This window comes from Dama dama, chromosome X, assembly GCF_033118175.1.
Source record: "Dama dama isolate Ldn47 chromosome X, ASM3311817v1, whole genome shotgun sequence".
NCBI lineage: Eukaryota > Metazoa > Chordata > Mammalia > Artiodactyla > Cervidae > Dama > Dama dama.
Window position 1 is genome coordinate 134141062 of NC_083714.1, and position 18401 is coordinate 134159462.

The window sequence follows — 18401 nt, forward strand, 5'->3', positions numbered from 1 at the left end:
CTCTGAGTGTCTCTGGTGGGTAAGGGGTTTGATTCTAAATGCAGTTTCACCCCTCTTACTGCCTCCCTGGTGCTTCTCCTTTGCCCTTGGACGTGGGGTATCTTTTTTTGGTGGGATCCAACATCCAGTTGATGGTTGTTCAGCAGCCAGTTGTAGTTTTGGAGTTCTCACAGGAGAAGATGAGCACATGTCCTTCTACTCTTCCATTTTCTAGGTTAGGCAGCAGCCGCTGTCACTCTGGGGGTCAGGAACATCGCGCGGTGGGATCACCGCATTTCCTCTTGGTCTCTCTTAAATATTTCAATTTATTTGAAAAAAAGTTGGAAGATGAAATCTATCATATTTGCTTTGATGTCCTCAGACAAGGTTGGTCAGGCAGCATGTTAGCCACCATGAGGTTTTTTCCACATCACTTCCTGCTGGTGGTTTTCTACAAATTCCAGAAAACATGACTGAGGAGTGTGTGTCCAGGGCAGCCTCAATCTCTGTATGTGCTGACCTCACAGCAGCAGTTGCTCAAAGGTCCCCCCTGGCTGGGATCCTTCTTTATTGCTCAGCGTATCAGGCACTCAAAAGGCCACCCTCTCTGGGGCTTTCTCTATGGGTCTGCTGCTGGCACCAGCATGTGGGGAGAGAGAGGCTACAGTGATACGTCCACCCCCTGTATGTGACTCAGCAGTATCGCCTTGCCTCCTTGGCTGCCTGGCTTTCCTCTAAAAGCATTCCCCACCACCATCTCCTCCCTCACATCCCCTCGGGCCATTTCCCTCCTGTCAACAGCAGAACTCCCCTGGGATTGCTCTCCAATCCCTACACTCCAGCTCCTAGCTGCCACACAGGGGACTGCGTCCCTGTCCAGGGTAGGTCGGGCTGTGGCAAGGATTGTCTGTGTGGTTCTCACCCCATTCAGACTGTCACATATCAGCTGCTACACTCTCTAACAGGCTCAACTGCTTCCCCTCTATCCCAAATGATTGCCCCAATGTGGGAATCTGACCCCTGCTTCAATTCCCCCACCCTCCAGGTGCAGGTCCAGTCTTGCTCACTCTCCTCTTTTTCCCTTCCTTCCTTCATCCTACTAAGTTTTGCATGGATCTGTATATTCCTTTCCAGTGGTCAGGGACTCCTACCCACTCCCAGTTGGTGTTCTGTGAGGTCTTCTGCATCTGAAGATGTATTCCTGATGCATCCGTGGAGAGAGATGTACTCCACATCTACCTACTCCTCTGCCATCTTGTTGCCCTCTGTTTTGTTTTTTAATTGAAGATTTTCTTATCCTCTACTTTGTATGGTTTGGAGTCTTTGTATATGTTACAGAAAAAGGCAAAGAGAATGGGGAAATATTTCAGTACAGGACAATGAGAACCTGCAAAATGATTAATGAAAGGCATGCCATTTGTTCATTTGGTGAGAGTCTGCTTTGCCTAAAACTCATCAGGAATCATAAAGAGAACTTAGAGCCTTAAGAGAACTGTTTTTCCTCCTGACATTTGCTGTGAAACTAAAGTTTGAATGAATGAATGAATAAAAATGGCAGCCAAGCACAGAGTGAATTGAACTTTTGCTCTAACAGACCAGAAATTATTCTACAAAAAGGTTTCTCTTAAAAGTGTATTTATTCCATCTGTCCACACCCCAAACATGAATCTCATTTAAAAAAAATTCAGACTTGGTTTTTGAAAGGTAGCAGAATCAAAGTATGTTCACATTAAGTGGAGACAGTTGGCAAATAGTTGAGAGAAGAAGATAACTGTGAAATCTGTGTGATTTTAAGGGTTTGATATACTTAAGTCAGTAGTTCTAAGATCGGGGGGAAACAACCAAACCTCAAAATCTAGGGAACCAGAGTTCCATCACATTTTGTTTTTCTACCATTTGAGAAACTGTTTGTAATAATTACTTTGGTTTGTGTTTTAAAAGAGCTTTTGCTTATGAAGAACTGATAGAAAACTGAGAACAATTAAGCTGTGGACCCTGTGCAAATAGGTCACACCCCTTAAACCAGTGCTTCTTCAAATACTGGGAAGTGAGAAATTGATAAGGAATCATACATTAAAAACAGTTACACAGTTAATTCAACTCTTTTCAGTCCCTTTCCCGTGTATAAATAGGAATTCATGGGTTTAATTAGAGGAGCAAGAAATATATTTTTTACTTTGAAAACATTTGATAAAATGACTTGATACTTTTTGTGAAACAGCATTAATTGAAAATGACTTTATATCATCCACTTAGTCACTGAGGATGTGAACTGATGGATAACTATAAGTAAAGTCTGATGATAAACGGCTGGGGATGCTCTGTATGGGTGGTATCTTGTGAGTTACCATCATGACTCATTTTACATCTGTTCTTAACATTCTTACTAATGACTTGGAAAAGGAAATATAGTGACACACTAATGGAAGCTGCATGTGATTTCTAGTTAGGAGGTGTTGCAAATCAAGTCCGGAGACGGCAATGGCAACCCACTCTAGTACTCTTGCCTGGAAAATCCCATGGACGGAAGAGCCTGGTAGGCCTGCAGTCCATGGGGTCGCAAAGAGTCGGACATGACTGAGCAACTTCACTTTCACTTTTCACTTTCATGCATTGGAGAAGGAAAGGGCAACCCACTCCAGTGTTCTTGCCTGGAGAATCCCAGGGACGGCAGAGCCTGGTGGGCTGCTGCCTATGGGGTTGCACAGAATCAGACACAACTGAAGTGACTTAGCAGCAGCAGCAGCAGCAAATCAAGTCAAAACTTAAGAAAGGCATCAATAGTGTGGAAAGGTAGGCCATTCTTTCTACCTATGTTAGTGTGTGCTATTTTCTTAAAACTTTTATTCTAAAAGTAATCACTGGTTTAGAAACACTGGATAGTAGAAACCTATATAGCCAGTAGGAATTTGCCGTATGACTCAGGGATCTCAAACCAGGGCTCTGTAACAACCTAGAGGAGTAAGATGAGGAGGAAGGTGGGAGGGAGGTTCAAGAGGGAGGGGACACATGTATACTGGTTCATGTTGATACGTGGCAGAAACCAACACAATTCTGTAAAGCAATTATCCTTCAATTGAAAAAATAATTTAAAAAAAATATATAAAAGAAAGTAAAAAGCATTATAATTTAATCACCCTGGGTCTACACTGTTGACATTTTTTTGTATTTACTTTCATTCCTTTTGCCATGCATTTTTAACTGGTTGAGATCATACCACATGCATAATTTTTTTTCACACACATAATTGTGTATCTTTTCCACTCAGTATTGTATATGATTTCCCATGTCATTGCAAACTTTCAGTAGACATCTCTCTAGAAGGCCGTGGAATGTTCAGCTTTGAGGCTCTAGTTACCTAGAGGATCTGGAAGCTCTGGAATTGGATGGTTGCATTGATTCCTGTCAATATTGTGTTTAAATTTCCCATATTATAGCTAAAAACACAACACTTTCTTGAAAACATAGAGATAAAAATAACAGAGGAAAGCCGTTTGCCTTGTGGGATGGGCTGTGTAGCAGTAGGCATTCCACAAAGGTTTGCTGAATTTAATGTACTACATATAGGATCCAAACTGAATACCATTTGTCCCTTCCTTCCTGGTATTGAAAGAAGCCTTTAAGAGCAGCATTTGGCAGTAAAGCCTGGCCCCTTCCAGGAACAAGCCTGTGAATCCATCTTTTCATGTCTAAGTAGATGTCAGCAATATCCACTAGCAGATTTGGAAATCTGTATCACATGAGTTTATGGTCTCATTCAGCCACTGTTTCTTCACTGCCTTGGGAGGAGTATCAGTTTGGCCTGGCAATTTCAGATTTCTTCATCCATTATTGCATGGATGCCAAGCTTTGTGAAAGATGGTTTGGGGTGATTTTCAGTGGTGGTGTGTTTACTCCTGAGTATCAAAATGCTCAATAAAAGGCTTTCTGTTCTCTGACAACAGGCCGTTTTCCCCAGACACATGCCTTGTTGTTTTTTCATCGTTAACAGTAGATAACAGTTTGGGAGCAGCCAGAAGCAGTTGGCATGGGCTCGAACTTGAGGGGCTTCTGGAATGGTCTTCTGGCCACTCACTGTTGGGCACCACCTTAACCGAAGCTTTATTGACCTGAGTGCTCTGTGGTTTGTCGGCTCTGGTCCTTGTGGTTTCTCCTGTTTGTTATGTCTGCCTTTTCTTATAGGCAGTGACTATATGACAATGGCTGTTGCCTTTCTTCCTTGATCTTTTTTCAGAATGATCGCTTTCCTCCGAGCCTGTCTTTGCTGTGTGACTATCTTCTATAAGTTGTTCATGCTCTCCAGTCCCCAAGCAAAGGAGCGGGACAGTTAACCTGCTGTTTTTAAAGCTGTTGTAATTGAAACAGTCTTCCTTTGTAACTAGATTCATGAAGAGGCATTATGATGATTGATTTTTTTATTTGGTAAAATTCAATAATAGCAATAATGGTTATATACTTTACATACATTTTTCCATTTAATCTTCCTAGAAAATCTATGAGATACCTATTATCTCCATTTCAGACAAAGCAACTGAGGTTAAGTAAGTTGCCCAGGATCACATAGTTGGTAAGTCTGATCTTAGAGGGGGTTCCTATTAATACTAATTCACTCTTAACCACCAGATGCTGTCATGAAAGGGGAAACAGGTTGATTTGTTCCATTCTTACATCCCATGCATCTAGAAAGTGCATCTTACACAGGACTTCCCCATAAATCTAAATTTTTTAATTGTTAATATTTTTAAAAAATTTTTGGCCATGCTGCCCAGCATGTGGAATTTTAGTTCCCTGACCATGGATTGAGTGTACACTCCCTGAGTTGGAAGCATGGAATCTTAACCACTGGACTGCCAGAGAAGCCCAAAACTCTAAATGTTTTGGATGGATGTTGAATTTATTGTTGACTGAAGTAAATTATGAATATTTCATACCTCCAATGTGCAAGACACATCACAGAATACAAAGATTATTACCACAGTACAGCCCTTGCCTTCCTGTCTTTCTTATAGCCTCAGTCTGTTAAACAGATACATACATCAGTGGCCTTAATTACGAAGCAGAGAGTAGTGAATGCTATTCTAGGGATTCAAAGCAGGTTCAGTAGGATCAGGAAGAAGTGAGAGAGAATTCCAACAGTTGGCATCTAGGATATTTTTATGGAAGGCATGGAATTTGGGTTCATCCCTCATTGTTAAATGTCTTAATAACTAGTCATTAAACTGCTCTGAGTTTAATTGGATCTCTTTTTGAGGATCTTCATTCTTGGAGCACCTTGGGGTCATCTTTCTAAGTATTCAGCTCTCCATCTAGAAGATGTAAGCAATGTGTACCTGACCTCTGGATGTGCTTAAAAGTCCCTGTTTTGCATAAGTATGTGATATGAACTCATTCTTTCTAATAAAATATAAAGGTAGTGTCATTGAGTCTTTAAGCTTTGATGCAGTTTTCTCTTCTGTTCTTCTGTAAAATCAGGGAGCCTAGTTGATTCCAAAAAGGAGTAAGTGTTATTCTTTGGGAATCTATGGAGCAGCTGATGAACATAAAGAATGAGTCCTACAGGATATAAGGCAGAGCTATTAATATTTACATTAGCCAGATTTAGAGACTGTCTTTATGGAGACAGTTGGTTATCTTTCAGAGAAGTGGAAAGAGTCTTTACTGGAAGACTGAGGTGAGTTTCTGGACATATATGGGTTTGTTCTCTAACTTACCCCACTACATGCTGTCTGCGCCCCTAATGATTTTGTGGTTGAATATAAAATAGCAGGATATCAGAGCCTCATGAGCAATTTTTTTTCCATTCTAGTCAGTATTCCTACATAGAGAGAGGCTGGTAGGGAAAGAGCAGTATACCCTAAGCCTTTTTACAAATTGTGATAAAAATATATATAACATAAAACTTACCATTTTAACCATTGTTAAGTGTACAGTTCAGTGACATTAAGTGCATTCACATTTTTACATAACTATCACCATCATCTGTCTGTCTCCAGACCTCCTTTCACCTTGCGAAACCAAAACTCGGTACCCAACAAGTCTCCATTCTTCCTGCCCCAGCCCCTGGTGGTCACCATGCTACTTTTGTGTCTCTGTGATTTCTACTATTTTAGGTGTCTCATATGAGAGGAATCGTCTAGTATTTATCCTTTTGTGATTGGCTTCTTTCACTTAATGTAATGTCTTCAAGGTTCATCCATGCTGCACGATATGTCAGAATTTCCTTTTTTTTTTTAAGGCTGGATAATCTTTCATTGTATGCCCTAGCCTTGTTAGTAGCAATTTTACTTGAAAACCAAGCAACAAAACATTGCTCCAAGCATTACCTCTTTTCTTTTATTTGGTGGGGTTGGAGTGGGGATACATTTTGATATGAAAAATACATAATTAAAAAATTTTACATGTACAGTATGACTAATATCACTTTTAGAACAAAAGCAAGCTGCTTCTAGCTTGTCAGAGTTATAAGGAAACCAGTAGTACTCATACTGATTGGTTATTAGATCTTTATGCCAGCAATATAAAGACATTGCAGAAGCTTCCAAATATTTTTAAGGAGCTGCCTGAGAAATTAAAAGTGCGTCCTGAGGTACATAGTGAGACCTTGTTGGTGACACTGAAAATGAGGTATCAGTTGGTCACAGTTTTCATGATGATGCCCCAAAATATAGGTCAGCTTTCTAAACCAGCTCAGCCTGCTTTGTCATTTATTATGGACTTCATAGCTTATTAACAAGCTTAGCATAGCTTATTAACTTATTCTGACTGAAACTGTTTTATTTCCTTTCCTTCCTCTGAAGGACAGAAAAGCTTGTCTGGAAATTTCTTTTGGGGGAAAGAAATTTCCCATTTTTGTCTCTATCTTAAGACATTTTTGGAGACATACTTGACTAAACTGTTTACTTGAAATTTGTTAGATCAGAAAGATGCTTTTTCATATGTGTCAAGAGCTTATGTATTTTTATGGTTTTTCAAATGGTAGATGGATTGGTGTTTTAACAGTAAGCTAACTGTTCAAAATCACAGGCCTACTGTTTTTTCACTGATGTCACCACACCAGCATCAGAGACTTGAGGAACATATCCACTGGGTTCTTCTCATTGGGATAGATTTGCCACCATGCTCCTTTGAGCCTCTGTTTCCAGCTCTTTTGCCTCTCTAGTGAGGGTCTGAATTTAACGTTCTTTGTACACCATTGGCACTCAACACCTCTGTCGAATACATATATGTCAACTTAAGAACATAACAGAGTTTGGGTGTTTTTCCATCTGTATACACACCAATTCAGTCACTGATTTATCCCCATCATGACTGTGGAGTATGAACAAGTTGTCAATCTATGTGTTTCTGCAACCTTTCTTCTGCATCCTTAGCTTCACTGCCTCAGTTGGATTATTGTGTCAACCTCCTAAAGATCTCCTTGACTTTCGCATGCTCTTTCTTCTTCATTCCTCCCAGTGCCACCAGATCACTGGTCTTAAAGTCACAAATGTGATCAGACTGTACCTCTGCTTACTCCCAGTTGCCTTTAAGATAAAGCACAGACTGTAACATTGGCCCTGAGGTCCAGGCATCTCCCTCTCCCTTCACCCCACCTGCAGGACCCCCCTTCGTCAGCCCCATTCTGTGCTGTGAAGCCCCCATTCCCTGCTTACCTTCTTGCCTTTGCTCCTTCTTTTCTTTAGCCCTAGTGCTCTCTCTGTCATTTTCTACTGGGTAAATTCCTACTCATCTTTCAGAATTTAACTCCAGCTGCATCACCGCTCTGAGACTTATTTTCCCATGTAGACTTGTTAAAGGCTCTTTTCTCTTTTATGTATACTTTTATTGTCATGTTTATCCCTTTGCACTGTGATTCTTGGCTAATTAGTATGTCTCCATTGCTATACTTTGAACTCATTAAAGATCCAGGACTTGGCCCATCTGATTTTTGTATACCCAGCTTCCAACATGGATCGTGGCTTATGGTTGTGTTGTTGTGCTCTGTTGGCCAGTCGTGTCCAGTTCTTTGCAGCCCCATGGGCAGTAATCCACCAGGCTCCACTGTCCATGGAATCCTCCAGATGAGAATACTGGAGTCAGTTGCCATTTCCTCCTCCATGGGATCTTCCCAACCCAGAGATCAAACCCACGTCTCTTGTGTCTCCAGCATTGGCAAGCGGGTTCTTTACCACTTCACCACATGGTAAGCCCCTAATGTCCCTGTAATAGTGGTCAAAGTCAAATGCTCACTCATGATGGTATTTCTAGAAAAGAATAATGAATAAATGAATGAGTGAGTGAGTGAAAGAAAGGAATGGAAGAAGGAAGGGAGGGGTGAATGAAGGAAGAGTGATGGAGCACTTTAAAGGTAGAAAGGAATACTGAATAATACTTTGCCCTCAAGTATCTCATACACATAAAAATGTCATGATCACATGTCAGCTGCATGTCAGTAGAATACATTTAGCTAGCTGGACTTTAGTTGCACCTTAGAGGTGAGATGGAATTTAGATATACTAGAGGAGAAGATGCTATCCCAGGTAAGGGGGATAGCCTAGACTATGTTGGGACCGAATAAGTCAAAATACTGTAGAGCTGGGAAGGATCTTGTATGCTCGTTGAATTCATACAGCTGCTTTATTAGAAAATTAGGACTTGCTCCATGTATGTATAGGCAGTTTCTTGTTAAAGCCCTGGATAAACATAAAACTCAAATGGGCCCTGTGATATTCCCTGCTGCCCTACCATCTTTCTACATTCTTCTTAAATTCTCTAAATGCATCTAAAAGGAAGGTATTATTAATCAAAAGATAAAACTAATCCTCTGGTAGAAGAAAGGCATGAGATTCCCTTTTATGTGTCCTAACAGCAGAAAAGAGTCTTTTGAAAGCATAATGGCAAACTGTGTTTTACCGAAGTAGTATGTGAAATGGAAATTTACTTTGGCTTGTTTATCCTCTTTGAATAAGATGTCCTACAACAAAATAGCATGCAGGCTCCTCTCTCGGGAACAGTGGGGGTAAAATAGAAACAGCATTTTCATATACTGTCAGGCGTTTGGAGAGCTGCCTTCTATGCTTTTAATGTTGTCTGAATGTACATCCTCATTGAGCACTTAAGTAGGTTTTGATTCGTTCTTTAGCACTGCATTTCCCCAGCATGAGTGGAAGCCCCTGCTACACTTGCAGAAAGTTATTTTGTTTGACAAAGAGAAAATCCAACCCATCTCATTAATGCATGTATTGGATGGTTCTTTACAGTTTTTTTTTAGGGCATGGTCTCCTGAGGTATTCAAAAAGCAAACCAATGAACCAAATGATCAGATCCTGGCAGAAGTTAAAGTGCATGATAAATTCTAGAATTTGGCTCATATTCTCAGGTACATCTTTCCTGTTGATGCACACATGTGTCTCAGAGAGAAAGTTTATGTGTTTTTAACATGCAAATATAAAACAGGCTTCATGTAAACACATTCAGTAAAAGGAGAGATACTAAAGCTTCTCTTGGACAGGTTGAAAGAGTAAACCCTGGAAGATCTAATGGAAGCATCTAAGATGGGATTTAGGTGTCTTACAGTCAGAGAAAGTTTGCTCTTTGTCTAAGAGCACAAGAGAAAGATGCCAGCCATGGAGAGATCTAGCACGTTGCAGCAATTAGAAGTAAACCCTCAAATTTCTTCAGGACTTTGGGAATTTACATGAATAGCCATTGAGAAGCAGTATATATTCTGAGTGTTTTTAAGTAGATATAGTAAGGGGTGATGGTGGAGAGTGATTACAATTTGAGTCTACAGGAGATCCAAAGAAGCGACTTGAATTGGGGAATAGGACCGTTGTCTAGAAAACTTTCAAAATAGTCCCTGTGACAGAAGCAAAGTCCACAGGCTGGGGTCAAAGAGGAAGGGATAAATCTGAAAGCAGGAACTGGGTGGTGGGTTTGATATGGAAAGGTACAGTAAAAGAGTAGTCAAGAGTGGGTTCCAAGTTGTGAGTCTAGGAGACGGAGAGGATGAGGCAAGAGAATTTAGGAAGCAGAGGTGGTAATGTTCTCACCCAGCTCTTCCATAGACTGCCCGTTCTTGTGACGTGTTGCTAGGTATCAAAGAACTAGGGTGTGTTCAGCTAAGTTTAGAAAACTCTGAAATAATGTTAAGGATAAAAGTAAACTGTAGGACTTCTTAGAGACCAAGTATTCTGTGTTTCCCACATTTACCAGATTGTGACATTAGGTGTTGTGGTGCTTAGTTGGTGTGTTGGCGGAACATCTTGGCAACATGTTTTGGAAAATTATTTCAGAACAAGAGAATGGGGTGTGTGTGTGTACACATACCTGAGTGATAGTGACCCCTCCAAGTGAGAGTCCTTTGATCATAATAAATAGAAACTTGAGACAATGTGAGGGAGCAAGCTAGAAAGAATATTTGGAAGTCAGAGGCAGAGAGAGGTCCACTGGAAACCTGGCTAAGATTGGGTTCTTCTTTATGGCAACCAATAATTAATAGGAGATAGGAGTCATGAGAACAAGGGAGTGAGACATGGACCATAGAGGGCCAAGAATACAATCTGCTGTTATCAGAAACCAGGCTAGAAGAGCTGATATGTGACAGTGACAAACAGCAGGACTCCAAGAGGGGTCTGGGTTGTTAAGGAGGACAGCTCCTTTCATGTAGCTGTTGTGATGTGGTAGGATGCTAATGGTAGGACAAAGGGGGAGGAGATGTCACCCCCAAATTTCTGACTCCATTCAGTGAACACTTCCTGGCCCTTTACTTTGTGGAGATAAGAGAATAATTAACATCTAGGTTTTGCTCTCAAGGCGGGCACTGTTTCTGAAAAGAAAGGAGGAGAAAAGCAGTTAAACTTCAAATACATCTAAAGCAGCTGTGAATCTGACAAGGTCTTTAACTCTGGTTGGGCAGGGAGGTTTCATGTAACTTGACTTATCACTAACTTTTCAAGACAGCCAGGGAAATACACATTATGTGAATAATTGTAAGTCTTAAGCCCAAAATCATAATCAGAAGATTACTTTTTACATTTTATCTTCTCTTACAGCCAAGTTTAAAAGAGATTCACATGAAGCATGTCCCTTTGGAGATGTCAGAATTAACACGGTGGTATGTGAGGTATTTTGAAAGTAACCTCTGTCCCTAGGATGGAGGTCCAAATATATTTTTTTCCTACTGCACTGTGCATTTGATTTTTAGAATTTTGAGTTGTATTCTATTCTGGCATATCTTCTGTTCAGATCAAGTCATTTAAGCTGAGCCAGTCAAAGGTGGGTGAATTGACAGTTGTTAATGTAAATTTCCCAGTGAGTTTAAAAAAAATCTTCTATTAAAAGTGCACAGATGCTCTGTTGTGTGGACACTCTTTTGTACTAGTTCTCTTCTGGCTCGGGCAGTAGCTGGCTGCTTACAGGGCTTCTGCCCTGCTCCTGCCTCTCCCTGCTGAGCACTGAGAAGACTTCATAATATCATCAGTCATAGATGTTCATGAAAGGAGCCTGTAAGAATAAATAAAACAGTTAACAGTTTAAATAGCAGTTTGTATATCTATCTGAGTTATGGTAGAAAAGGAAAGCTGAAAGGTGGTGGGTGTGGCCATATACAGACACTGTTTTGTCTCTCTTCTCATCGCGATCTCCCATGACCTGTATCTTGACCAGGAATTGGAATGACCATGCTGAATGGGTGGGTACCCCTCAACACACCACTTTGGAGAACCCAGGGAATTGCTGATTCAGTGTTTGCAGGGACATTCAGCATCCTCTTGCCTTTTCGTCTGCTTCACTGCTTCATGTATTTTGGATATTTAATAAATCTGTACTGAACAGAAAGGGAAAGTGCTGCCAGATACTAGTGTAGTAAAATTTATGCCTTCAAAGAGCCATCCTTGATCTTGTATCTCACCAGCTTTTTGAAACATCATCGCTTGTGTTTGACTTTGAGTAAACTCTTGAATGATGTCTCCATTTAGCTCTTCAGAAGATCACCCTTTCCTAGAATAGCCGCCAGAAAGCCTAGTATCCCCATAGTGGGGCTCCAGCAACTGCTAGGATGTACAGAGCTCTCTCCCTCTTCCCCTTGCCCCGCCAACCTTTGTGATTTCAGTTTTCTGTGATCGTATTGGAGAAGAGACTTCCAGAGGTGAAACTTAAACTGTCTTCTCCTTAGCATTGTCCTATAACTGGAAACTTTTTTGCGCTCAAAGGAGCTTGCATTTGAATTAGAATAAAGTCAGAGGAGTGATTTTTGTGCTTGGTTTGAGTGGAATCCTAGTCTCAGGCTCCAGCAGTTGCAAGGAGAAACAGATATTATTAGTCATTAGGGAACCGGATTCCACTTGAGTCCAATCCAGTGATTGTGTTTCCTACAAGCATTAGTTTCTTCATTTTGGCACAGAAAAGAAAAAAAAATAACTTCACTAACTGAAATCATATGTGAGTTATCTGTCCTGATGCTCTATTACCAAAATCTTGCTGAACTAGAAGTGTATATGATGCTCTTACTGTTCACAACCTACCCCGCCACAAACTGAAGTTAATACTTTTGTCAAGAGAGCTCACAGGTGAGGGACTTCTGATATTAACTATTCAAAGGACAGAGTTTTTTGAATTACTTACTTTTAAAAACCAGGCTTTAATTGGAGTTTAGGGCGTGACAGGAGCGACAGAAGTTGACACCAACTTGGTGATGACTGTGTTGAAGACAGTCACCATCTGTAGAGCTTCCCCCTCCATACGTGTCAGCTCCAGCCATACATCCACTCCCAGACCAGCAGTGGCCTCTGGGTTGGGGGCAGTCAGACCAGAGTCATGCGGATGTGGATCCTGGGAAGTCTTTAGCCCCAGCACAGAATAGGAGGGCACGTGGGCTGAGCTATGGAGCAGAGCGTGGGAGGCCCTCCTTTGGAAAATGAAAGTGAAAGTCGCCCAGTCGTGTACGACTCTTTGTGACCGCATGGACTATACGGTCCATGGAATTCTCTAGACCAGAATACTGGAGTGGGTAGCCTTTCCCTTCTCTAGGGGATCTTACCAACCCAGGGATCGAACCCAGGTCTCCTGCATTGCAGGCGGATTCTTTACCAGCTGAACCGCAAGGGAAGTCCCACTCCTTTGGAAGGCACTTGATAAAGTGGGCCCATTTGCACATCTCTTAAAAGATGGAAGAGCTGCATCCTGAGCAGTATCAGCACAGCCCCAAAGTGTAGGGCCCATACTTGCCCGGGATAAACCGTTGTCTTTGTGATACCCAGGAGGGCAGGAACTCTGAACTCGGCCGAGGAGGCCAAAAGTGGAGATCCCGGATGCTCTTCCACATCCTCTACTGCCTGCCAAGTGGATGAGAGATGTATGGATAGGATTCCCCAGTTTTTCCATCCACATAAGCCCGCATGGTGGCTGACCTTCAGTTACATAGGACCTTTTTGTGCACTGGAGGTGGGCATTGCTCTCATGATGTGTGCCCTTTAAAATCTAGGGTTTCCGTTCATGTTTAGTTCAGTGGACCAAAGATATTTTAAGAGGTAGGGGAAGATAGAAGTCTGGTGAGAAAGCAGTATTTCACTACCTTTTGTCTTTCTTCTTGTATTTAGAGGAAGGGTAAAGGGCAGAGGTTCTCAGATGAGGTATTTGGAAAAGGTGTAGGGTGTTTGGGGTAGACACGGTGATGAAGGAGCACTCTAGGCTATTACTGGGCAGGAGCAAGGGTTGCTAACTGCCCTTGAATGTGTGAGTCTTGTCCAGTGAAGAAACCTCCCACCCCAAATGCCACTGAAGAGCAGCAGGGCTTGTCCTTCCCTGAAGGTTGGTACAGTCATGGGGATCTACACACCTGGCCTTCAAGGTCGTCTGAGCCCAGAGAGGCTAGATACAGTCTTCCATTTTTGGTTCAAAGCCATCTTACTGTCCATTCATTCATCTGCTTTCCATCTATCCATTCATTCAACCTTTCAGTATTCCTTTGATGAAGGGTCTCGTGGCCACCTATGCTTCCCTGGCCCCCACCCACCATCTCCCTCAGTGATATTGTCACCTTGTCTGCTCTGCTAAACTTCATGTCTTCTCTGAAGTGACTCATTTAGTAGCAGTGACAAGTTCTTGTGCCAGTGAGACTAGAGAAGGGGAAGGCATTTGGTGGAAGGAGGTAGAGAAGAGAGGAAGAAGAGCGAGAAAGATGTCTCAGAATTTGTTTAGGTTTGAGACTAGGCATCCAAGCTGTTAATCCCAGGAAAAGGCAATTGGTTAGTGCTAATAGAATCCTTTTACATCGAGGTTGGTGGTTGTCACACTTGAACCTACATCACAATCCCCTGGAGGGTGTGTTCAGACAGAGACTGCCAGGCACCATCCCCCAGCTTTATGATTGAGAAAGGCTGGGCGGGGCCTGGGAATTGGCCTTCCTGACACAGTTTGCAGATGAGGCTGGTGCTGTGGGTCTGGGAGGCAAACTTCTCTAGGTCTGGGTCCTAGAGAAAAGAGAGATGCCTGGAAGACCAGGCTGATCTGGGAGGAGCTGGCATTCCTCTCGACCTTTAGTCAGGGCCCATATGAGGAAGAAGAAAGAAGTTAAGATGTAGCACCTCCAGAAGATGACAGCCACATCAGCTTCACTACCACTCGAATGCTGGGATCCATGCAGAGGCCAGTGTACTGTATTTTCTGAAATACAAAGAAAAAAAAATAGAGTAAGCTTTGCTTTCTTACGTCTTTCTGTTCAGAAGTAGGTGTATTTAACTGGTGGCCTTTCTTGATGTCTCCTAGCTTGGTAAACTGGTATATCACTGGTAAACCAAGACATCAGAGCTGGAGGGCGACAGTTCCTTTCATTACCAAATAAGGGGGAGTCATAAAAATGCACAACCTGTGAAGGCTTCTCTAAAGGAAGACATCTGGCTTAAGGCCCAAACCATTTTATGTCTGATTTTTTCAGGAGTGGAAGCCAGGTCAGGATTGGGCATCGTGTTTACTGCTCTGTTTTCCTGATTTGCTCTCTCTACTGTCAGCAGTAACTAAAGGATTCATTGTTTTTGTTTTCCTCTTCCTAATTTGTTAACAATAATGATGCTTTATTCTGGTCCCCAAAAGGGAAAACCGGAGAGAGGGAAGGAGATGCTATCTGAAGTGTGAGCAGGAATGCGGCTAACACTCTGAGAGCATCTATTTTTATTGTCACTTTCTGACTTTTCAAGATAATTCTAAGAACAGTTTTTCATCAAATGTGACCTTATGGCCAAATAACAACCAGCTTTTCCCCTCCTTGATGTTTTGTCAGAATCATACCATGTTATTAGTTTGAATACTTAGCGGTGGTTGAGGAGCGGCATAATATTTGGGGTTTCATTTTTTATCTGATATAGAAAGCCCCGTGGCACTAAATAAAAATGTCACCGTGTAAAATTTAAAGGCTTTCTGTCACAAATGTTTTTAAAAATTCATGAAAAGCTGAGGATTAGATTTATCTTACCCTCTTTCTGTGATATATTCATATTTAATGTTAGTTTCAGCATTTGAAGCATGAGGAACTTTTTCGAATGAAAAACTGTGATGAACCAGTTGTATCTGAAGAAGCAGGCCACAGGGCAGCATTTGAATTGTGTGGTTTACTCCCCTTCCTATGTTCAAGGGGCAGATATGCTTGGTTTTCCCAGTGGCTGGACTTCTCCCTGGGAAAAGTCCTTGTTGTTATAGAGGTTGATGCATGCGGCTACTTGGTTCTGACAGCTATTTCCCTGTATCAGGTGCCGTTTTCCTTGGGCGTTAATCCCCAGCACACATATGTGATGGCAGAGGAGCAGAGTGGGGCCAAACTTCACCTTTAGAACTCGTCTTGTTTTTCTTCTTTGTGGCTTTGAGTCACTGAGTTGCCTGTGTTTGGGGGACTATCTTTAGCCAGAGACAATATCTAATCTTCCCTGTGGATGGTCCATAAATAATGAATGACAATAGAATTAGCTATGAATGAAGAGAAGAAAATGAACTCAAAACAAACTCATGTATTTTTTTAAAAAATTACTAAATAGATGTCTTGGGTCTGCAGCATTGGCCTTACTCAAAACCCTCGAGGGTTAAAAGCTGGTGAGGAGGAAGGGAGCTGTTTGCCCTACTTGTTCCATCTTCAGGGCAGACAGACCTACCTTGGAGGACACAAGCATGCTTCCTCTCACTGCAGGTTGGCTCATAGATTACTAGGAGACACGACAAGGCACATTTGTTGTGGACTGTGGCTTCTGCCTGTCCTTCCACTTGTTCATCATTGGTCTGTTCTACTGTCCCTCTGTCCCTCCATTCCTCCCTTTTTTCTGTCCTTTTGTGCTCTCCCTCTTCCTGCTTTTCTTCCACGCTGCAAACACTTTCAAGCACCTGCTCTGGGCCATAGATTGAGCCAACTTCTCATAAAATGAGGGGAAATATACCTGTTTTCTCTGCTGAAAGTAATCAACCTTTTAATAAGAGCCAAGGAAGAATGGCAATAAGAGATATGGCTTGCCTACAAGGACAAAACCCTTTTGAGCTGGTTTTCCCACTTACTTGTCCCTGAGGTCCAGACCTAATTGAAGACTGGCAGCCGTTACCTAGAACAGTACCAAAACTTAAGTGTGTGGTTTTTGGGATGAGTTGTGAGCTTTTCGTCATCATGATCTTGATGTTTTTATTCCTTTGTTTAATGCAGAGAATCATCTTGATAAGTAAAAATCATCTTTTCCCCTCCTCAGACTATTGGCAAGAAGTTACCTCCAACTGCAGCAACTCCAGACTCATCAAAACCAGAAATGGACAGCAGGACAAAGAGTGAGTTTTCCTTGTTTATCTGTTTTATGTTTGAAAAAAGTGAATGGTTTTATGATCATTGAGCCCCTTTTGAAAAATTCTTATATAATCTTAATGACTTTTTTAATAGCACATTAGGGAAAAAAATGCACCCAGATGGGTTTCATTTTGTTCTTACCAGTAGGGTGGGCACAAGTTCGATTCAGAACTCCTCAATGGAAGAAGATGCTTCCCTGCCATTTGTTTTTCACCTGCATGCAGAGCCAGGGCTTATCCATGTATACCTGGATCCATCTGCATAGTTGAGGAGTCAGGAAGATTTTAGAGAATGGCAATTCAAACAGTGTCGAGATTCATAGGCCTTCAAGTCAGAGAGGCTTTATCTTTTAGCCTAGCCACTCAACAGACACTCCCAAATCTTGACTCCTCAGCACAGCTCTGCTTGTATTCCTATAGTTACAAGTGTCTTTCTTCTGTTGAGCCAGATATGCTCTTCCTGTCATTTTTACCCATTGGTTCTAGTCTCTGGGTCTATATTGATTTTAGCCCATTTTTCTCCTAACAGTCTTTTAAGTATTTGAGGATAATTGCCCCCCCCAACCTTCCCAGCGGTCAGTACTCCCCATCCTAGAGTTGCCAGATAAAATAAGGGACGCCCAGTTATATTTGAATTTCAGATAAACAATGAACAATTTTTTGTCTTTAGTATGTCCCATGCAATATTGGTTATTTATATGAAATTCAAATGTAACTGGGCATCCTGTGTTTGTATTTGCTAAGTCTGGCAGCCCTCCAATTCCTTTAGTCATTCTTCTAATAACTGGAACGTTCTGAACATGCTCTATCAGAAATAAATACTGCAGTTCCTTCTAGGGATTTCACTTTTTTTTTCCAGCTTCATATTTCCTTATGAGGATAATGTGGACAGACTACTAATCTAGTTTGGAAATCCAAAGATTGAGAGAAGCTCTGTCATAAATATGTGATTATGATTAATATAAGAGCAAGCACAAATGTATTCTTTTAGTTCCTGAAAATATACCAGAAACTCCTTTTTCAGTGCAAAACAGGTAGTTTTGAGAGCAAGTAAATGTTACTGCCTTAGACATAGAAAACGAACTTATGGGACTGCCAAGCCCCAAATGGTGTTTTAGATAAATACATTCATGGGTGTTATAGATGTAGCTGTCTTAATGGTTAAGGTTCAGATGACGTTGACATGCCTTCAAGGTGTTAATGATACAATCAGACTCTGTTTAAAGAGGCAGGACGCTCACTAGACTAATGCTCTAGTCCAGCAGCTCCCCAACTTGAGTGTGCCCCAGAATCACCCAGAGAGCTGGGCCACACCTCCAGAATTTCTGAGGCAGCAGGTCTGGGGTGGGGACTGAAATTGTGCTTTTCCAATAAATTCCCAGGTGCTGGAATGCTAGTGCTAAACCTCCATTTAAACACTAAAACCTTCAAGATTCTTGAAGAGTATCCTGAAACTTTTTCTTTACACGAATTCAAAGTTAAACCATTTCCATAATTTTTTCTCCTGTTGGACGGTAGCCCATCCTTCCTTCCATTCAACTGCTCATTCTCTTTTCTGGCCATTAACAAGTTTATCAGTGATCCAGGTTATTAGGCAAGTTTGCTGGAATGGCTGGAGTGGAGGATGGGCAGGA

The 18401-nt window shown here is 41.7% G+C and overlaps 1 protein-coding gene across 6 annotated transcripts in view; it reads left to right on the plus strand.

Moving 5' to 3' along the window:
* SH3KBP1 (SH3 domain containing kinase binding protein 1) overlaps positions 1-18401 on the plus strand; it is a 334741-nt gene that overhangs the window by 217247 nt on the left and 99093 nt on the right. For all 6 annotated transcript variants that reach the window (XM_061136773.1, XM_061136772.1, XM_061136775.1 and 3 more), the window contains one exon: positions 16677-16752. In XM_061136773.1, coding sequence (XP_060992756.1) covers positions 16677-16752 — 76 coding nt within the window. The remainder of the gene's footprint in view (positions 1-16676; positions 16753-18401) is intronic.